Raw genomic sequence first — 22490 nt, forward strand, 5'->3', positions numbered from 1 at the left:
CAGCTGCATCTTACAACCCATGAACAGGGCGAGGAGGGAGCTGGGGAGGAGATTTTGCAGTACAGGAGCTCTGTAGTGGTATCCATAAGGATGTTGGAATTTTTCATGGCACAGCAGCCCGAGAGGACCCTTCCAGACAATTCCATGCACCCAACACTGGGCTCCCACAGCTGTGTCATCCACAAGCAACAGTGAAATATCAGCAGCATCATGGCTGGGCTTAAATCTTTACTGAATCTCCATTTTTCTTTCTTTAAACGCTTACAGAATAAATGGAATTTATAATCAGAACCCATAAAATCTCTGATTTATGACTCATCTTGATGACAATATTTAATAACTCGTGTATATTTTATTACATCTTTTTAATGCCCTGTTGTGGAATTTTACTTAGGCATTTCACCCTCTATATCAACCTGTCTCAGCACAGATGGACTGACTTTTTTGCCTTGGGCTGACGGCAGAGCCAAACGTGCTCCGGGCTGGGCTCTTCCCAGGACTGCCTCAGTCTGTCCAAGCGGGCACAGAAAGCAGCGCTGGACATCCAGTCATGGTCCAGCTTCTTCCAAGAGCTGCTGCCCACATTGCAGATCTGATGCTTTTCCCTGCCTAGGCAGCTGTTTTCCAACATCCCCAGCCAAGTTTTGGTGCAGGTGGGGGGAGAAATTCCACTGTAGGGCCTCTCTTCCATCCTCAAGGACTTTTTGCTTGGAAACGCGGAGCTATTTAGGTTATTGCTCGAGTGTGTTCTCCTCTGGAGAGCACTCCCTGCCTTTCTGGGACCATTAGTGCAAATTAGCTACTGCATCCCATCATCCCCCAGCCCGCTGCACCCAGGGTGCCGCTCCTCCCCCGGTGCTCGCACGGGGAGGGGATGCTCGGAAGCACCAGAGCTGCCTTCTGGCTTGGTTGGAAAGCAGCAGCTCCCTGCATCCCTCCCTCCCACCTGGCTTTTGTAACGGGAGCTGGAATGCAGAGAAACGAGGGATGGGCAACAGCTTGGGATGGATGTCTCGCGGGGTTGGGGTGTGAGGGGGGCTTGTGTGCTTCCTTAGGCGCCTGCAGCCTGTTTTGGGTGTTAAACCCGTGCTGGCTCAGGGGCAGGTCATGGCTAGAGCTAATCCTAGGAGGGACTGCAGGCCTGGGGCCACATCACCCTGGTGTTAGCCTGGTTTTTTGGCAAGCGAGCCAGGAGTGCGTGTAACATCCATATTCCTCCTGCTGAGCGTGGTCCGGTGGTTTGGTTTTTGTTGCTCCTCTAAAAGGACGATGCCCCAGCACTAAGCTGGTGCTCGAGCAAGCTGGGGCGAGGGGATGGGGTAGCAGGAATAGCTGGGAGCACACGGGCCCGGGGCTGGCAGACACCCCAGGAGCTTGTTGGGAGCGCCTGTGCAGCGCTGGCTGTGCTGACAGTCGCTGCCCATCCATCCGGCGCTCCCGCCCGCTCCCATCGCCTGGCTGCTCCTGGCAGGAGCCGGCCGGTGGAGCAGCCAGGTGGAGAGGAGGAAACGGGGCGAGACACCAGCACAGCCTCCCCTGTGCTCTCGGCAGCCGTCCGCATGGATGGGCAGCAGCCGAGGGCCCCGGGCTGGCCAGGAGGGGCTGCGGGGATCGGTGGGACCTGGGGGACAGCAGGAGAGGATGCAGAAGGGAGGGGGGAGAGGGTGGAAAGCAGCCAGGCGGGGAGGAAATAGCAGCATAGCATCAAATCTCTATTTTTTTTGGGCCTCCAACAGCAGAGGGATGTGGAGCTGCTGGACAGAGTCCAGAGGAGGCCATGGAGATGCTCCCAGGGCTGGAGCCCCTCTGTTCTGGAGCCAGGCTGGGAGAGCTGGGGGTGCTCACCTGGAGAGGAGAAGGCTCCAGGGAGAGCTCAGAGCCCCTGGCAGGGCCTAAAGGGGCTCCAGGAGAGCTGGAGAGGGACTGGGGACAAGGCATGGAGGGACAGGACACAGGGAATGGCTTCCCAGTGCCAGAGGGCAGGGCTGGATGGGAGATTGGGAAGGAATTGTTCCCTGTGAGGGTGGGGAGGCCCTGGCACAGGGTGCCCAGAGCAGCTGTGGCTGCCCCTGGATCCCTGGAAGTGTCCAAGGCCAGGCTGGACGGGGATTGGAGCAACCTGGGCTAGTGGAAGGTGTCCCTGTGTTTCTATGTCTGGGTTTCTATGATGTGTGGGGTTCCGCATTTTTTTGGGTTGCACTTTTTGGGTACAGAGAGGTTGGTTGTTTAATTTTGGAGCTTCAGTGTGGTGACCCTGTGCTGTCCCTCTGACAGGGAGCACTGCAACCACTTGGCTCTTGTACGGAGAAGGCAGAAAAACCAAATACCTGAATTCCATATACTGTTGTGCACCCACCAGTCTGTTGGTCCTGGGTGCTGATGGTTCCTTTTGAAATGAACAGAAGAATTCAGCCTCCTTCACAATGTTTTGACAGTTTTTTGGGTTTTCTTGTTGGTTGTTTTTTTTTTTGTGGGGCTCAAAACTGTTTTGCAAAGAACTCTCAGGGATGGATGAAATGTTTGTGCTGGGAAATCAGCCATCTTCAAAAGGGCTCCTTCTCCCTTGCAAAACATTTGCAGAGTTTTCATCTGTGCATTTTGGCTCCTCTGATACAAGGCAGGAATCATCCTGGGAATTGTCTTCCCGATGGTTATTTTGCTGTGTCTGCTAGGAAATAGAAAAAGGCAGAAATGAGAATAACTTCAGCCAACCAACAGCAAGAAAACATCCTCTGTGCTGCAGGTTGCTGGGCTTGGATGGTTTTGGTCTAAACGAGGTCATCGATCCCAAACAAAAACCTGCCTGGTGTGAGTTGAGTGGCTGAGATCTCAGATCACAGGGGTTTGGAGGAACTTTTGCCACCCTTGACTGCCCCAGTTTTCCCTTACTGGCTGCATGCCATTGTTCAAAATTCATTTATTTCCTTATTGAACGCCATAACCAAAGAGGGTTTTGTAGAATCGAAGAATCACAGACTGGTTTGGGTTGAAAGGGACCTTAAAGTTCATCTCATTCCACCCCCTGCCACAGGTAGAGACACTTTCCACTATCACAGGTTGCTCCAAGCCTCGTCCAACCTGGCCTTGAGCACTTCCAGGGATGAGGCAGCCACAGCTTCTCTGGGCAACAGAGATTTTAAAGCTGCATTGCTGGCTGGGAGGAGCAGGATGATCCCTGTGCAGATTTGAGCAAAAATAAAATGTCATTGCAGGATAAAACTCCTTTCCTGGAAGTTTCCAGGTGGAGGTGACTTCCCAGAGCAGGCACATGACAAGGTTGGGCTGCCCCATTCCAGCCCTAAATTATACTCTAGCAAAGGAGGAGAAGCCTCCTGAGGAGGTGGGAAGGGATCACAGTCTCTAAAGACCTTCTGGACAATGTTGGAAATGAAGAAAGGCAATTATTCCAGGTCTCCAAAGGCGGTAGGACAAGGAGTAGTGGCCTGGAGCTAAGGAAGGGGAAGTTTTCTTGCTTGGCCATTAAGAAAGGGCCCCCCCGTTGGGAGGGAAGGGAGAGAGTCCCCGGGGAGGGAGCGCTGGCGCCGGCCGCAGCGCGGAGATGGGATGTTAATGGAGGTGATGAAGGGAGAGATCTTTAGACAACACAAGAGGTCAACCTGCTGACCCGAGCCAGCTCTCTCCTGGCCCTACAATCTGTACGGTGCCATGATAAATTCCACTTCTCTGACTTTACTGCGGGCGCTTTATCGCTCGACTTAATGGCTGGGAAATGTCTTCACTTGACTGCTCCATTCAGACGAGAGGGCTGTCTGTGATCCTCGGGCTTAAGCAACAATTCACTGACGGCGAAGGGATGATGCCTTTTTATTATCTTCCCTCTCAGAGCCTGGACTCGAGGTCCTGGCTTCTCTTTGCCACTGATTTTTCCCTTTCTGACCTTGTTCCATCGCTGCTGCCTTGTAGATTCTCACAAGCTGCCTTTGGGAGCGCGTGTTTGGAGTTTCCATCCTCTGAGTTCTGATTTGGCAATGGGTCTGTTCAGTCAGAGATGGGTGGGTGGTGTGGGGCTCCCCAAGGGTGCCGTGACCCCTTTGGATTCCAGCCTGGAGAGCAGGAGTCAGGTGTGGGGGAGGATGCTGGCAGCAGATGTGTGTGGTACAACCAGCCCTCCTGTTTTTATTGCAGGTCTCAGTGGTCTCATCAGAGTTGATGTTTTCTTTAATGTTACTGGCACCGTGCAATTGCGGAGAAATCCAGGCTTTGGGTGAGCAGCAGCTTTGAGATGCTGGGGTTGCAGGAAAAAGTATGGAAATACTGCTGGAATCTGCCAGCTAATAAACCCAGCCCATCTTAATTATGACTGTTTTTATTTTAGAGGTCAAAAGGAAGGTTTGGGGGGGATCTAATTTGGAGCAGTGGTGGTATGGAGGTGCTCCCAGCGGGAATTTAGGAGTGGAATGCTGTGCTGTGCAGGGTTGTGGGGATGGATGGGTGGCCCTGTGTTGCAGGGAGCTTCAACTCATTCCTGGAGCGAGCTGGCCATGCTGGATGATTTAATTCAAGCAAATAAGGGAGAGATGATGTTTGAGGCAGAGCCAAGGCTGGTGGATGTGTCCCTGGCCTGGGACAAGCAGCGTGTCCAGGAGCGATGCCGCGGGGTGGGGGTGAGCGGGTGCTGGCAGTGTCCTTCCAGCTGCCCCCAGGCTGTGCTCCCCACGGAGCCTCCACCTTTCCTTGGATAAACGCCGAAGGAATGTGTGTCCCTTCCCAGAGGCTGTTACAGTAAATTGTGAGCGGCGACGGGGGCAGCAGAGGAACTGTCGCCATCAGTGGCTTTTCGTTAATCTGATCCGAAGGTTCCCGCTGCGGATGTGGCTGGAGCCGTCCCTGCTCTCCCTGCCAGTGCAAATGGAAACGTGCAGGCTCCTGGTGCCTCCGTCTGGATGGAGGGAGACAAGGGAGGCCGATGCAAGAGGGATTTTCCTGTTTCCACCTGGGCTTTGTGCTTTTGCATCTGCATCTTTTTGCTTTGCTCCATTTGCACATCCCCAAATGCACATCAGGGCATGGCGAGGAGGGATGGAGAAAGCCATCTTTGGAATTCTGGCTGTGAATCCTAGAATGGTTTGGCTTGGAAAGGACCTTAAAGCTCACCTAGTCCCATCTCCTGCAGTGATCAGAGACATCTTCAACTAGACCAGGTTGGTCAGCCCTGTCGGTCTTCCATCAATGCACATTTCCCCACAGAAAGTGCCTTTATTGCAAAATTCCTGGGATACTTTCCTTCTTTTTTTAATTTTTCCATTGGAAATATCTAAATCTAGGTGATTGTCTGGAAGGAGCTCAGTGGTTTGGTTGTCTGATGGCTGAGCCAGGAGTTGTCCCTGTTAGACAGGGGGACCTGCTGGGAGGCAGTGGGAAGCACCAAACCCCAAACCCCAAAACCCACTGGAAGGCTACTTGCCATGTTGTGTCCCATCTACAGGACACAGATGACTCTTCCAGGAGCCAGGAGCTAGCTGGAATGTCCTTGCATTAGGTGAACAGGGAGGAAAAATAATCCATTCCATGAAAATTTTACTTTCGGAAGATTTCTGCTGAGACGGGGAAGTTAGAGGATATTTTCTTTTTTATTTAAACATATATATAAATATGTACACGTATATATATTTGAGTTTCAGCGGCTTTCCATTTCCTAGTCAGCTCTCTGCACGATGCCATTTCTGCAGGCACCAGATGACTTTTTTTCCCCTCAGGAAATTTTCTAATATCAATTTAATTTTGACTCTCACAGCTGCATCTATTCCGCGGGGAACCTACTCTACGGCCTCGCCAAGAAAGTGTTTCCTCTTAGCTGCGAGTTCATTTTCCAGCTTTAAAACATCATTCAGTCATTCCTAACGAAAGGTATAATCAACTTTCAGGCTTCATGGCTTAGCTGAGCCCCTAATGGAGATGGGGATCATTCCTGTAAGATCACTCCGGCAATGGCTCGGCCCTTATTTCCCATGGCAGCTGTGCTGGCCCCTTGCAAAGGATGGATTTCGCTGGATGGAACTGCACCCAGAGGGATTAGAGCCAGTCCAGGTGGATGCAACTCCCTGAGTTGCTCCCTTGGGATGCATTCTGGCATCCCACAGGGATTTGCTCCTTCTCTGCCGTTGTGGCTCCACAAATCCTCCATGGCTTCTGCAGGAGCAGATGACAAAGAATTTGGTCCAGCTTGACTTAAAGAAGGAAAAAAACCCAAACCCAAACAACAAAAACCCCCAGCAAAACCACAGTTTGTGCCCCATCTGATTGTAACTCCATGCCCACATCTGCTCTGTGTGAATGTTCTGGGAGCACCAAAGGGGAACAGTCTCTGTTTTCCGTGCCGTGCTGTGCAGCAGGAAGGGTTGGGGTTATTCCAGACCTTGCTGAATTCCACCATGGATACGGATCCGTACATCCCCTCCTGTGCCCACCTGCCGTGGAAATAGGAATGCAAATAGCACCAGGAAAACAGGATCAGGTGGGAGTAGGGAGCAGTAGGAGACCTGAGAGGAACATCAGGACTAGCTGGGCTGCCTTGGGAATGGAGAATGTTAAATAAGGTCATGGAGCACTGGAGCTCCAAATGGGACCCCACAGAGCAGGGTGGGATTTATTCCACTGAATGTTTGCCCAGCCTTGTGGAACAGGAGCCCTGTGCTGGTCTGGGTGGAGACAAGCCCTGGAAATCATGGAATAGGATGGAATGGAATAAAATGAGGAGAGAATTGAAAATAAAACCAAATAGAATTGGAATAGAAGAAAGAATAGAATAGAATAGAATAGAATAGAAAACAATGGAATGGAATAATTTAGGTTGGAAAACCCCTCCAAGATCATTGAGTCCACCTGTTCCTCCAGCACTGCCACACCCACCACTGAACCAGCTCTACACAGCTTTTAAATTCCTCAGGAATGGGGATTCCACCAGTGCCCTGCTGCCAAAAAAAAATCGCCTTGGGGACCCTGGCACACTCTGATGTGCCACAGGGCAGGGGAGGAGCTGTAGGGATGAACCCACCCCGCAGCCAGGGCTGGATGCTCTCCCTGCAATGGGCTCTTAGGTTTCCCCCACGCTGTTCAACCCTGAAGTAGCTTATGAAGCATCAAAATGACAGAAATTGGGAAATAAGCAAAACCTCCAAATCCTTCATCTCTCTCCCCAGAAAAAGACCCAAACAGATGAGCCAACAGAAATTTTTAATTGAAATGTTTGGGTACAAATTACCTGACAATCCAAAGAGAGGAGTTTGGAACCAGCACTTGAGCTTCTCGTTCAGAAAATATTGAAGCCTTGCGAGCTGACACTTTGAGAACTCCCCATAAAGCTTCGGAAGTGAAAAATTAATCCGGAGTAACCTCTTTTTCTGCTTTCCAGAGGCAGATTGGCTTTTGATGAATGCTTACACCGCCTCAATAGATCCCAGTCAACCGAGCCCGGCTCTTCCCCGTTGCATGGTGGGGATCCCTGGAGCATCAGAGGGTCGGAATGAGCGTGGGGCTGCTCTGGGTGTAAGCGATTGCTCCGGATACCTGGCGCATTTCCATTCCTACCTCCTCTCCTTTTGCTGTCCCTGTCAATCCACGTCCATCATTCCTTCTTGCAGCAGTCAGGTGTCTGCTGCTGCTGCCTTTTATCCCTCTGAATCTACCTCATGGGATTAGGCATGGAACGGAGAGTTGTAGCATATAATAGCAGGGCTGTAATTACCTGACGAATACGGTGTAATTACACCATGGTAAAGCTTTTGGATAACCTCACCGCCTCCCACTTGTCCCTATAACTGGAATTTCTCTACATTTCAGCTCTTAACGTTACCTCCATCTCCAAAATTGTGGCTTTGGCTTCCCGGTCACCATGGAATGGTATTTTTAACATTCGGTGGCACCACTGATTTTGCACTTACACTTTAATTAATTTGCAGCTATGGAGCCTTGGAGTTGTAGGAGTAGAGTGAAAATTGCAGGTGTGGGAAGCGGAGCTGTGGTGTAATCACACCACAAAAGGGCAATCACACCCCTCAAGCTCAGCATAAAGCCACATTAGAGTTTTGGTGGGACCTCCCTGGTATCTGTTGGCATGGGTTTGGATGGGCAGAGGGATCTGAGCTGCTGCAGATCCCTCCATCCAGGTGCAGACAGGTTGGACTTCTTACTCTCTACAGCTCCCTGACAGGAGGGTGCCACCGGGTGGGGGTCAGCCTCTTCTCCCAAGGAACAAGGGACAGCTCAAGAGGACCTCAAGCTGTGACAGAAAGGTTCAGGCTGGATATCAGGTGGAATTTCTTTATGGAAAGGGTTGTCGAGCATTGGAAGCAGCTGCCCAGAGAGGTGTTGGAGTCCCCATCCCTGGAGGTGTCCAAGGAACACCTGGACATGGCACTCAGTGCTCTGGGCTGGGTGACAAGGTGGGGATTGGTCACAGGTTGATCACCTTGGAGAGCTTTTCCAACCTTAATGATTCTGGGATTACCTGAAACCTCCTTCAGTTACTGGCTGTAGAACAGCATTTTCCCTGATCCATCCTGCTTGCAGCTTCGAGCACCTCAGCCCAGCCTGGATGTGGCCTGGTGGCACCGCTCAGCAAACTTCATCTTGATGAGTGACCCGAAGCTAATTACCAACCTCCTTGCACATTTCCATCCCCCTGACTCCAGTAAAACCAGCCCAGCCATTTCCCTGCCTTTTGGAGCTGCTAGTTGGGATACACAGACAACAAGCACTGCGACATAATGGATTTTTATTATTATTAGGCTCCCAGCGCCTGTTTCCCTGTCAGTATAACAGGGCTAATGAAATGTCCCCACCGCTCATGGGGCTTGGGAGGACAATTTGGGCTGGATCTCCGTAGCATTTGGAAGAGGTGGAATGCTGGTTGTTATTTATTACAGATCTGGTTTACTTAGCCCTGGGTTTATTGAGTCTGTCTCCCACCCGCAAATGCCGACCGCAGCTCCCAGCGCTGCTCCCGGTGCCAGGGATCCTTCCTGTTGCCGCTGAGTTGCCAGCTGGACTTGTTGTGGACTCCAGCTCAGGACAGTGGGCCAGGTTCATCCCTGGTGTACCATCATCGACTTCAATTAAGCTACGCCAGGGAGGAATTTGGCCCGCTCCCTTTGTGAGCTGTGCGCCAATGCCAGGCAAAAGGCACGGTGGGTGCCAGCAAGGGCTGTGGCAGCCCCATTTCAGCGTGGGACACAATTCCTGCACCTCTGTCTGCTGTGGGACACCAGCATCCACTGATGGGCAGGGAAAGGGGAATCCAACAGCACGTTCCTTACAGGACTTCACTTCTCATGGAGTTCCAGATTTCACCTCCCTGTCTTGTTCCTGGACTGCCTGGAGGTAGACAGGGAGAAAAACAGCAAGAGGAGGGGAGAAATGGGCAGTGGAGCCTTAAGTAACGTGAGGTCTGACTCAACGCTGAAGAGCTGCTGCTCTGGATCACACCCAATTTGCTCCTTACATGCTTGTAACTGGCATCAGAACATGTGCGTAGAAGCAAACCCTTGTTTCCTGGAGGCAAAACTTACACCTGCTTTACTCACATCCCTCTCCTTAACCCTGGATCCTGGGCACCACAGCCCCAGCTTCAGCTGGGTGGGTGACGGTCACTCTGCAGCATCACCTCAGCCACCCTCTGGGCAGCATTGGACCCTGCTGATATCCAATATCCTCTTCCCCTCGCCTCCCGCACGCTGCCCGGAGGCGGCCGCTTCCCGGGGAGAGAAGTCGGTTGCCTGGTTCAAAGCAGAGGGAAACTTTCTGTGCTGGCAGATCTGGGGCAGAGTTTTAAGAGTGTCTGTATTTCCTCCCGCTCCGTCTGAAGTGAGGGACATCCAAGGATGCAGCCCTCGGCTTTCATCTGCCTCACCGCAGGCATTGTGAGCTGTTCTCTGAGTCCGCTCTCCTGGCTTCGTATTTCCTGGGGTGCTTTAGAGAGTGGCTCTGGCTTTCTAAATGCAGGGGCATTCTAAAAAAATACATATAATTTATTCCAAATGCAACAAAACCGTGGCTTTTAGTGTATCCCTTCACCTCGGTCTGCTGGGATGTAGTGGGATGGGGTTGGTTTCGTGGTGGAAAGAGGTGGATGTTATGATGGGATGAGGTGGGTGCTGGGATGGGATGAGGTGTTGCCATGATGGGATGAGGTGGATGCTGTGATCAAACTGATGCCATGAAGATTTTTGCCTTTTCTTTTATACCCCTGTTATACCTTTTTACAACTTCTGTATTCCCAGTGCTTTTTGCCTCCATTCTTGGACTTGTTTGTCAAGCTGAGAGACTCAACATTTTAGAAGCTTCGTATCTAGGGATCAGTGTGCCCCAGAGCCCAAGGTCCTCTCCAGAACACATTCTGTAAACCAAGATAGAACCATCCAGGGAAGGTTCCTTGGGGAGGGGGGCTCACTCGAGCCTCTCATTGGGGAATCTTTGATAGATCTGCTAATTAGTAACACCTATAATGATATACCCAATGTTGGGAAGAGGATAGGCTCGGTGGGGTGCATCTCGATGCACATGACCTGGACGTGTGCACCTAAGGATCCTGAAAATAAATACCGAGGTAAAATCCCTTTTCCCCTTCTAACCATGTATGACTCTTGATTTTTAGACCAGGAAAAGGCATCAAAACAAGGTGGGTGCATGATGGGATGAGGTGAGATGATAACGGGATGAGGTGGGTGCTGTGATGGGATGAGGTGGATGCTGTGATGGGATGAGGTGGGTGATGGGATGGGATGAGGTGGGTGCTGTGATGGGATGAGGTGGGTGCTGTGACGGGATGAGGTGGGTGCTGTGATGGGATGAGGCAGAGCTGCCGGGTGCAGAGGGATTTATCTGTGGCTCACACAGCTGGAGATTTGCATCTCCCACCATCCCCTCTGCAGAGCTGCCACCCTGTCCTTCTCAGCCCTTCTCCTCCCCGGGGACTGTGGGGCCCTTTTGTGGCCGTGGCTGCACATCTCGGGTTATCTCAGGACACGGGGTGCAGGGAGCAGCAGGTTTGATGACAGCAGGGACATGCATGGAAAGGCTGTGGTGCAAACAGTTGGAAACTGATAACTAGCAGTGATGCCTTTGCCAGGAGGGGAAAAAACACCTCTAAATTTTCTTTGTTTTGATATTCAAATGCTCCTTTCCATGTATGTGCTAATGGGTATGCTGGTGTTAGGGCATTATTAGAACAAAATATTCAGATGATTCCTAACAGAATTTGTGTTTCACAAGCTACATGGAAATAATGTTGGCTTGGAAACCGGAGCAGTGTTAGGAGACTGTTTCTCCCAGGGGGTAATAACTGGCCTGAGCTGCTCTGCAGGGTTGGGGTTTTGGAGCGTGGGATCCAGGCGACTTCTCCCAGGAATCCCTGCTAGACAAAATTCCCCTCCCCAGTATGAAAGGAGCACCCTAAATACCGACCAGGAGGAGCCTCCAGCCCCTCCTACCCTTGATCCCTCTTCCTCACGTCCTTGCCAGCTTTGTGGGATGTGAAAGGCTATTTTGGAAGAACAGCTCTGCTTCTGCTCCGTAGTGGCACAGCTGAACCCGGGTCAGCATCCCCCAAGATCTCCTCCGGCTCTGTGCTTGGATTCCTCAGCTGAGGCCAGGCTGAGGCTCTTAGTTCTTTGTTCCCACTGAAATGAGCAGCAAATCAATGCAGGCCTAATAAAAGATGATTGGGAATTGCTAATAGGAGTGCGGGAGGGCAGCCCTGCCTCCCAGAGCCAAGATGAGTATGGATTTTCTCGTGCCAGGGACTGTAAATGCTTCTGAATTCCCCAGGGAGCCCTGCAGGCTCACCCTCTCCCTTCACCCTCATCATTCTCCTGCAGCCTTAAAAAAGAACCTGGCCAAGGCAATTAGCTGGGTTAATTAGCTGGAGGTGGCAGGGAGGGCTCAGCCTGGGTGGGATGGAGCAAGTTGGGACAGGGTGCGTGGTGGGGACAAGGAGCCCCTCGGCCAAGGGCAGGGTTAGATTGGATATTAGGAAGAAATTCCTTACTGAGGGTGAGGCCCTGGCACAGGGTGTCCAGAGAAGCTGTGGCTGCCCCATCCCTGGAAGTTTTCAAGGCCAGGCTGGATGGGGCTTGGAGCATCCTGGGATAGTGGAAGGTGCTCATGGTAGGAGGTCCCTTCCAATCCAAACCATTCTGGGATTCTGTGACAAGATCATCCGCCCTGCTCAGAGTTTGGTCCCCATCCCACAGTACCCGTGCAGGGGCAGGAAGGGGAGAAATGAGGTCAGGAAGCGGGAACACAGTTGGAAAGATTCTCACTGCCTTGGTGCTGGGCTTCAATTCCAGCTCCTGGTAGCTGCTCTCTCCAGCTTGCTTTATTTATGGACTCACATCTCCCCCACTCTTCTCCCTCCAGCAGCCACAGTCCCAGCACCCCACAGGCTCCCCATCACCCATAGATCAGCACCAATGAACTCCTTGCTCTGCTCTGCATTCGGCAGCCAAACCCCTCCTGCCCTTCACGTTGGTGCTGCTGGGGGATGATGTATGAAATCCAGGTCGGTTTGATTCATACGAGTTGTGTTCACCTTGCAGAACAGGCTGTCACCAAAAATAATAAACCTCCTTGTTTTAATGCCTGGAGAGGCTGTTGGACGAGCAGCAGGACAGGTTTAGATCCTCTTCCAAGGAAAAGGACGCTTTTGAGAAAGACGGATTGCAAGCCACGGGATGGCTGCACAAACGGTAAATAATAATTAGAGCCGTGTCTGGAGGCTGCGTGGTGAGCAGGGACCTGTCAGGCTTCGTGTGGCACTGATGCACCAGACAGGACAATTCCTGACCCACGGCCTGGAAGGTCTAAATGGTGTTGCCAAGAGCGGGGGATTGGCAGTGCGGGATGAAGTGACCTGTCCCTTGTCACCCAGGAGAGAGGTGGCACAGCCCTGGGTGCAGCAGCTGCTGGTTTGTGCAGGGATGGAGACCAGGGTGGCTGCGGTTTATCATCCCTTACATCCACGAGCCTTTACCAGGAGAGGCAAAACCCCGCTGGGCAGCTCTTTGCCCCTTGATTTATAGAGTTCATCAGTTGAATTTTTCTCATGCCACAGCACAGCCCTTCCCTGAGCTCACACCAGCTTCCAGGAGGTATTTTCTTTGCAGCAAATGCACCAGCACAGTGTCCAGTGATGTTCTATCCTCATCTCACTCCTTTTTGGGCAGCAGCTTAGATTAGGATGCACGTCTTTGCCTGGCATCAGACCTGCCTGGTGCCCCCAGCACAGCCTCTTGGTCCTTCTCCCTTTGGATGCGCTGCTGTCTCCTGCCTTGAGAGGTGGTGCCCAAAGCCCCATCGTCCTCCCTGTCCTGCAGCAGCCCACACATGCACACAACATTGAGGCAAAAAAGTATTAATGGGGGGAAAAGTTAACCACGTTTATTGAACTGCGAAAAAGGTTGTTTTTATATCCCTTTATTGGAATATAAAGACAGCTTTTATAACCTTTTAAAGGGGCATAAAAGCAGCTTGGAGACCAGAAACCTCGCTCCAGTGGAAGGCAGGGAAAGGGAAAGGGATGAGAGCAAACATCTGCCGCATTCTGTGGTCAGGAGTAGCTGGGGGGTGGCTGGAGCCGCTGGGACCCCAGGTCTGAGGTGGTTGTGGTGTCACCTCTCTCGGGGAGGTTTGGAGCCCTCGCTGCTGTTCACAGCCCTGGCCCTGGGCTGGGACAGAGTTCCTCCCTTCCACAAGTGTGGAGCCCTCCCGGGAGAGGGAGGTGTTGGACTTAATGAACTCACCTCTTCCCTCTCATTTTTCTCCCTAGTCTTCTGTGAATAAACACTGCTTTGGCTTCCTTCCTCCTGGAATGAGGGAGCAGGGAATCTGTAAAGGTCTGGCCCTGAGGCCAAGTTTGCTCTGTGACTGCTCCAGCCTCTCCCGTGACACTCAGCCTCTCTGGTGGCACTGTGAGACTTCTGGGTGGACCGGCTCCCTACCTCAGTGGCCCAGAAAGTATTGGTTAATTTGGGATCTGGGGCTGGCACCCTCATGGGTGGGATATCCTCTGTCTCCCTGATGCCTGCAGCACTTTGGGACGAGCACAGGGGTGTGCTGCAATCCCTCTCCTCCACGGCACAGGGTTCGCTGCCTCCGTGCCCATCCACATCAGCAGGCCCAGCTGCTGGTTGGGATGTGGCTGAGAGCAGCATCTTCAGATCCAGGAGGAAGCTCCTTCCACCTCTTCCAGAGCTCCTGGGCAAGCATTCCAAAAGCATTTGGCGTTGCAGGTGGTTAGAGCCCAACCACCTCCTGCCGGCACACTGCTCCCAGGATGGAGCTGGGTTTTCTCCATCCAGCAGGGGAGATGTGCCTTTTTCTTTCCCTCGTTCCCTCGGTGGTGGCTCTGACGCGACATTAAGAGAGGAGAGTGACCTTTACACCGCTCTGCAGCTCCGGGGAGGGGAGAGCCGAGCCGTGTCTGCAGCACGGGCGCCGCTGGAATGCGGATGGGTCGCGGGGCTCCCTTATCCCCTCGCCATCTCCCAAATAATCATCTTCCCGAGATAATGTTGTAGGGCTGTAAAGAGGACGGGAGCAGGAGCAGCTGCTTCTAATTTCACTTCATGGGGAGGGAGGCGATGCTCGGGGCACCCCACATTCCCGGCACATATTTTTCATCATTATAGGCAGAAATGCCAGAGCTCTGACAGATATTAATGCAGTTCACACCGGGAGAAAATCTTCTTTCCATCAGGCTCCCTGTGCAGCAAGAGGGCAGTGCCATTTGCAGCCCTAGGGAGAATGTGTTTGAAAGGTGACGTGTTTTTTACCCAGGAAGTTTTATTCCAAGACAAGTTCTGTTTGGAGAAAGGGCACCTGAAACCATCCCACTGGGGCCACGGGATCGCTCTTCACAGGCCTGGGTGAAGGTGCATTTGCAGTAGTGCTGGGAATTAATCTGGATTTTGGTGTAACTCAAATTGGCCTCTGCCAGCGCTGTCGTGGCTGTGTGTCACCACGGGGGTGTCATTGTCCCATGGAGCAGTTTTGGTGACCTGGGGTCCCATCCTACCCTGACCCACAATGATTCTGTGAGGTGTTCAGGCTTATCCCAGAGGGAACGGCACCTCCTTGCACCCCTCAGCCTCCTTTTATTTGCTTATCCCACTAAATATTCATCAGTAACATTTAAGACAAAGGAAAGAGATAATTACAAGGGGAGAGTTTTTTTGCAGTATTAAAGGTTAACAGAATTCTTGGCATTTGTGCCTTGTCGATCTCCATGTAATTATGCTCATTTCCCAGAATTCAGAGGCGACTGTGCCTGTTAACGCTCAAAGATGGTACCCCGGGAATTAAATTTATGAGATCATTTCTCAAAATCTTCAGATTCAAACCAAGCATCTTGCTTAATGGCATGGCTATTATTAATATTATTCTTGGATGCAGAGAGCCGTCAGGGTCAGAGGACCAGTGGCAAAACTCAAATTGATACAGCAGCGAGCCCGGATTTTTTTCCCAAGGAATATACTCGAGCAATTTGGCAACTTCAGGGAAGCAGGCTGGCAAAAGATGGGTGCTGCAAAGGTGCTGATTTGAGGTGAAAATGGGAAAAAAGCCCATTTTTGGCAGCGGCTGGTGGGGGATCAGAAAGGAAAGCCTGGCTTGGAGGTGACTGATCCCGGTCTGGAGTCAGGTGTGGGCAATAGGGAAACCAGTGGCTCCAGGAGAGGCTGATTTGAGGATGCAGAACACCTGGCAGTGGGCTGGGCTTTCACCCAGCACAGCTGAGCACACTCAGTGCTTTTAAAAGTGGGATTTTAGGGGCGCTGCTTTTAGTATTTGCTTTTTGTTGCTGATGGTTGTCTGAACTGAGGTATGTGCTCCTCCCCAGTGTCTGCTTCCCCTGGCTTTGTAGGGACTGAGCAGTTTTCTGTTAGGAAAGGGTCTGGGGGGTGAAACTGAGGTGGAAGGGGGGGCAAACCAGCCAGGTTTTTGCTGCTTGCTGCAGTTTAGGATGTGTGTGATATCCAGAGGGGCTGGGGAAGGCTTGGCTCAATGTGTTTTCCTTGGGACCATCCCAGGAGAAGGCACAGCGACTCTTGGAGCTTTTTTTCCAAACAGTTAATCCAGCACAGAGCCCCCAGACTGCGGGCAGAGCCTCAGGGTGGGTAGAACCTTGTGTTTTCACATTTAAGGGAGCTGTGCTGGAGCTCTCAGATATCCTTGGTGAGACCTGAGGAGTGTCTGGCTTTGCTTTTCTGCCTATTCAGCTTTTTCCCTTTTCAGTGACTGCAGGGATTGAGTTGTAGAACTCTGGGTTAATGTCACACACTTATCAACTGCCATTGGATGGATAACGGCATGGTTTGTCCCACGTCATCACTGTCCCTGGCACCTGAGCCACGCTGATCAAACACTGCTGGGGACGCAGGGTGTGTATGGAGGAAGCTTTTTGGGGTGCTCATACAGCACCATAACCTCACAAGGAAGCTGTGAGAAACAGATTTATGTAAAATCAATATTGATTTGTACCAAGGATCGATCCCGGTTCGTAATTCTCACTGTGCCAGTGTGGCTCAGTAGCTCTTTGATCAGTTTTTTAGGCTCTGTGTAGGTGTTTGATGTTGAGTCTGGACCTGCAAAGGTGTCACTTCATAAATGTGTGGGCCTGGTTGGACTGCTGTAAAAGGCCCAGACACTGAGGGCTGTGGGAGAAAGGAGTGATCCAAAGGGAGAAGGGAGGCCTTGAGGGCTGCTGTGCAGCCTCCTCATTCTGTGTCCTGGCTGCAGCTCTGCCTGGCCCCTCTGCAATGTACAAAGGGTCCCAGGATGGTTTGGGTTGGAAGGGACCTTAAAACTCATCTTGTTCCACTCCCTGCCATGGGCAGGGACGCCTTCTGCTAGCTCAGGGTGCTCCAAGCCCTGTCCAGCCTGGCCTTGAACACTTCCAGGGATGAGATGTTGAGCATCCTTGAGGATGCTGCCGTGTGTTAGGGCTGGCAGTGCTGTGTGGGGCACTTTGGCTTTCCTTCTCCTCCGGGGGCACATTCTGGGTTACCTGGTGAGATGGTGCAGGGAGATCAGTCCTGTGCTGGGTTTGCAGCACCGGTTTGGGACAGATTTGCAGCCTTTTCCAGGGCACCTGCTCCTCTAGCCCCTTGGCTGAGGCTTTGGAGCTCGGCTGGGGGTGCCCTGGAAGGAGTTAATTCGTGCTTGAAAATTCCAAAGTCCCTGAGCACGACGAGAGCAAGCGACAAACCCGAGCCCATCAGTTTTTTAAAGGGCAAACAAAATGTTCCTTTTTTTACTGCGAGGCTCTTGGTGCAAAGTGCAGGCAGAGCAGGGCAGCGTGGCTTTAGGGGAAGGCTCCCAAAAGCACATTTTATCTAAATTTAATGGGATGGTTACTGTAAGTTTATCTAAACTGCAGTTAAATATTAACAGCATCTCTAGCAGGGATTAATGGGGTCTCCTGCGTTGTTTTTAAACACCGTGAAGAAGGTGCCGGGAGTCCCTGGCCGCCTCCAGCACGAGGGATCGAGGGCTGAGCGCCCATGAGGATGCTGCTTGCATTCCAAAAACTGTCCTAGAAACAGCCCTGAACGGGCGATTTCTCCAGCTCGGAGCGGGAATGCCTTTGGGGCGAGAAGGGCTCAAAACGGCTTCGGCCAAGTAAGGCTCCCAATCATTGTTCCTTAATTGGGGCCACCGTTAACGAGGGGATAAATGAGGCAGTGAGCGGAGCTGGAGCCCGCGTCCTTTGTGGCTTCGGTGAATGGGTTGAAGGCACGGAGGGCTCAGCAGTTATTCAGGAAAAGCTTCCCCCGGACTCGTGTGTCATTCACCTGACTAATGCCAAGGAAATTAAGCACTTTTTGTGCAACTCTGAGCTTATTGGAGAATAATGTGGTATGCGATAGCACGGCTGGCGTTATAAAATCGTGTTCTCATTCGGAAGGAACGAGAATGTCTCGAGCATAAATTCTGTTTCTGATCGTATTTGGCCATTTCAGATTAAAAATAAATTTCCACTTTGGGGCTATAGATTGCCATCTATCAACTCCTTGAAAAGGAAATAAAAGGAAAGTCTGGCTGTACGAATTGCCTTGCTATGACCTACTTATTGAAAGTAGTTTTTTGTTCTCCAGGAATGAAATCCATTGGTGTGGGGAGGTGTAGGATTGTTTGGATATAGGTCTGTAGGACGGGAGGGGGTCTTTAACTTGGACCTGTAAGCAGCTACGATAAAATTGAATCGTGCTGGATACTTGAGGAAGGAGGAAAAAATTCGGCAATGTTGTTGTTTTCCTTGATAGAGGAACTTGAACTGCAAATTTGCATCTGATTGTCGGCCCTTGGGACCACTCAGATCTGCAGATTAGCCGCTTAAGGCTTGGTTTTGCAGGAAAAGCCTGAGTTTGTGGCAGTGTTTGCTGGGAGGGTCCTGCAGAAGGAGTCGGGGTCCCTTGCAGCGATCCAAATGCCATCATTCTTTCCTGTGGGATGTTTTTGGGACTGACTTGCTCCCTGCTCTGCCTCCTCGCCTCCTCCTCCCCAGCTATCGATAGAGGTGCTCCTTTGGGAAGCAAAGCCCCAGGGTCTCGCTCCTTCTAACCCCTTCTCCATCCAGGCTTTCAGCATCCTCCCCTCCAGCTGCCACCCCCCTAGGGGAAAATCCTTCCCCTGGCTCCATCCTTGATTCTGCATCACTTCCCACCCGGTCCAGCCCTCGCTGCTTCTGCTGCCCTGTTTGTGGTCTCTGCCAGGAGAGGGGGGCCTTTAGCCTTGCTGGGAAGGAGAGGAATGAGATGGATACGGAGATAAAGCTACACCTCGAGTGTGCTGTGCTTGGCTCGCTCTGTTTGTCTCCTGCCTGTTGCTCGCAATGAGGGGGGGGGGGGGGGGGGGGGGGGAAGACTTTTTACCTAAGTAGGAAGAAAGGGAAGAAGCTGAAAGCGAGAGGCTGCTTGGTGCTTGCTCAGATGGGCTCAGCCCGCGTGCAGCAAACTCTGCTGCTGCTGTGGTCAAAACCCAGTGAAGGAAAAAAGACTCTCTCATCCCCAGAGGAGGCTACAAAGCTCTCTTTCTCTCGCTCCTGAACCTTCACAGCTGGACTCAGTTGCTGGCTCCTCTGCTGCTGGAGCAACTGAATTATTTAAAGGAACCTTGATTTGGTTTTCTCTTTGCTGTTTTCCCGCGTCGTGTTTATTGTCTATAGATATTTTTATAGTCCGAAGCAATTACAGCTGTCAGAAAAGAGACGAGCTGTGACAGGCTGATTTATATGTACATTGTATGTATGCGAGGGAGGGAGGGAGACCAGGGATTCTGCCGGGCTTTAGTATGCAGGAGCATATTGGATGTAAATTCCTTGGGATTTTCAAACAATGCTGCTGATGATCTCCTAACAGTGGGCCAAATTCAGCCTTGGCAAGGGCTGGAACAGCTCTGCGGGTTACATTTTGCCCCAGCCTCACACGCTTTCAGTGCACGGAGGTGTTTTTTTTTCCTCATAATTTAAGATGCTCCTGGCGATCCGGGGCTGAATTCCGTGTTAAAAGGTTAACTGGCTGTGGTTATTGGAATCCCTCTGGTTTTGCTGACAAAGGAGTTGGTCTCTGCCCATTCAAAGGAGCGGCCCCACAAAGAGCAAGCTCTTGTGTGATGGTCCTGCAGGTATCCCAGCAGGGTCCCCATCCTGCCAGGGGTGCCTGGATGCTGCAGCAACCAGCAGGATTGGTGTATTTTATTCTTGGCTGTCTTGTACACCCCAGTGCAACAACACAACCCTGGACAGAGTCTTTTTTCCCCTGCCTCTGATGCAGTGAGGTTTCAGAGACCCCCTCCCATGTAATTTCTGGCCCCAAAGGATCTGCTGAATGCAGCATTCCCCCCCTCCCCTGCCAGTTCAGACAGCCAAATTCACTGCAGGGATTAAAGCCCTTCTGCCAAGAGCTGGGGAAAGCTGCTGTTTCCTCTGGGAAAACACAGGACTCGAGGCAGCACGTCCCACCAGTGCTAAATTCAAGGAGCAGAGAACCTTCAGACAAGGAAAAAGTAGAGAGTCTTGCAGAGCAATCCCCTTCTCATATGACCAGTCAGCATGCACAATAATAATAAAGCTTTATTTGATGGAGTGTTTCCTCTGCCCGGCACAGCTCATAATGTTTTAGAGATTAAATAGCACAGTTAGTGAATTAAGCAGTAGTTTACAGGGGATTCGGAGACTCCAGGGATTAGTAACGGGCTATGGATCCTTTCACATCTAGGTCACCAGTTTGAATCCCAGCTCAGGTTGCCAGCAGCGAACTCAAAAACAACAAAAAAACCCACCCCATGTTGGTGCCGTGTAAAAGCTGCCGAGCACACGGTGGGGGGATGGAGGGAGGATTTTTGGGTAAGGCAAAGCAGGGAAGTCATTGGGCACAGCAAGAGGGGAGACCTGGTTTTCCCTAGGGCTGGACTGCTGCAGCTGAGGGGTTTGAGGGGTGCAGCACCCCGAAAGCTGTGGTTTGACTGCTGCCTCCAGGACTCTTTGCTCTGAGGATGCTCCCCGGCACCTTTTCACCAGCATGGAACTGTGCCTGGAAATATTAATGTGTTTAGCCACTAGCGGAGGGAAGGAGGAATTACTCGGCATAAGCAAATGTGATATTTGTTAAATTATGAGCTGATAAAAAGTACGCGGGGACCGTGCTTGCGGCTGGGGAGGAATTTGCCACTTAAGCTCACGCTGTGTCTGTGAGGTGCAGAGGACCAGGAGGACACGCTCCTGCCTCTCCTCTTCATCACCTGGCTGGGGGGGAAGGGGGGGATATTACCCGTGCCTCAGTTTCCCCTCCTGCACAGCGACTTTGCCGCCTGGGATGGGGAAGGTGCAGAGGTAGAGGAGGGCAAGGGGGAGAGTAGCGCGGTGCTGGCTGCGGGACGCAGGTAAGCGCGGGGGGAGAGAGAGGAGAAAGGACGCGGGGGTCTTGACATCCCCCCGAAGAGCGCGGCGCGGCGGGGGTTAATGTGCGTGTTCTCCTGCGCATCCCGCCCCGCTGCCGCCCGCCCGCCCGTGTGCGGGGCTCGGGCCGTGCGGGAGCCGAGGCGCCGGGCAGCGCTGGAGCCGCTGCCATGACAACCCCGGGGATGCTGCCGGCCGGGGCCGGGGTGCTGCCGCCGCCCCCCCGCGCCCTCCCCGCCCGCCGCTGAGGCCAGCCAGGGGCTCCGGCAGCCTGACATCCCCGCATTCTGCATCCCGCCGTTCTCTCATCCCCATCCTGCATTCCGGCATCCTGCATCCCGCCTGGATCAGCCCCCCGGCAGCGGGGCGGGAGGAGAGGAGCTGCAGGGCATCCCGAAGGCTTTTGCCCGCTGTGCCTTCTTGCGCCTGGACACCTTTGCTAGCTCGCCTCGGGGGTGTTTTTTGGGGTTTTTACTGGTTTTTGGACTGCCCCCGCCTCGGGACAAGCGCGTGGGAGTGGGGTACAGCCGGGCCCCCCCGGCGCCTCCTCGCCCAAGTGAGCCTCGGACTGCTGCCCGAAGAACCGGCTCGCCCAGCACCTTTGCCACTTCTCCTCCTCCTCTTCCTCCTCCTCCCCCCGGCCCTCCCGTCCTCCTCCCTCGCCCGAGGACAGCGGGACTCCCTCCGATGCCGCTCGGCAGGCTCAGCGCTCGCAGCCAGCCTTGCCGGGGGCTCTCCTGATCTCCGTGGAGCTCCGCAGCGCTCGCCCCGGTGGTTTTGCTCCCCCCCATCCCTCCTCTCCACCCACCCCTTCCCCCTTTTCGCCTTGTCGGGTGTGTTTTTTGCCTGTTGGAAAAGTCCCCGCTGCCCAGGATGGGGGTCGGTGGGTGCTTGGCCCTGCCCTGGAGGTGCCTGGTCGTCCTCTGTCTCAGGCTGCTCTTCCTTGTGCCCGCAGGAGTGCCCGTGCGCAGCGGAGATGCCACCTTCCCCAAAGCCATGGACAACGTGACAGTGCGGCAAGGGGAGAGCGCCACGCTCAGGTAGGAGCAGCTGCACTGGAGCCTTGGGGGGCTGGGGGGTCCTGCTTGCATGGTGACTTTGGGGACGTGACTCAGTTTCCCCGTGGGGAATGCGCCGCGTCGGTTGGCGGTACAGGATGGCACCGGGCAGCGAGCTGAGAGATTGGAGTGCCAGGGGACTGGGCTTGGGCTCAGCCCCCCCCCGCCCCCCAGTTGTCTCTGGGAAAGTTATGGGGGATGAAAAATAAAGGAATGTGATTCCCTTTTGGTGCCCTGCCCCACAGCAGTACGAGGCAGGGGCTCAATTCCTGCTGTCGGTAGCACGGCTCGGGCACTTTGGCTGCGTTCGGTGCAGGCTAATCCTGCTCTGCTCCTGGAGTGCCGTGCCTGGGGTGTCTTCATCCGTGTCAGACCGCCCCAGTCTGGGGAAAGGGGGAGTTGTTGACCCCCTGGTGTGGCTTTGTGCCTTTTTCTCATGTCCAGACCTGCTGGAATTGCAGGACGGGGCTAGCTCCGGGCAGGTGGATGCTCAGCTCCCTAAAAATCCTCTTGCTCCAGAG

At 52.9% G+C, this 22490-nt stretch overlaps 1 protein-coding gene across 4 annotated transcripts in view; it reads left to right on the forward strand.

Moving 5' to 3' along the window:
• Window positions 1-22490, forward strand: part of LOC125338382 (protein CEPU-1) — a 356024-nt gene that overhangs the window by 195192 nt on the left and 138342 nt on the right. For 2 of the 4 annotated variants that reach the window (XM_048329065.1, XM_048329067.1), the window contains exon 2: window positions 21867-21951. In XM_048329065.1, coding sequence (XP_048185022.1) covers window positions 21867-21951 — 85 coding nt within the window. Of the gene's footprint in view, window positions 1-21589; window positions 21952-22490 lie in introns of those variants that run through there. The other 2 variants (XM_048329064.1, XM_048329066.1) reach the window with 1 other exon arrangement.

This window comes from Corvus hawaiiensis, chromosome 25 (genome assembly GCF_020740725.1).
Source record: "Corvus hawaiiensis isolate bCorHaw1 chromosome 25, bCorHaw1.pri.cur, whole genome shotgun sequence".
NCBI lineage: Eukaryota > Metazoa > Chordata > Aves > Passeriformes > Corvidae > Corvus > Corvus hawaiiensis.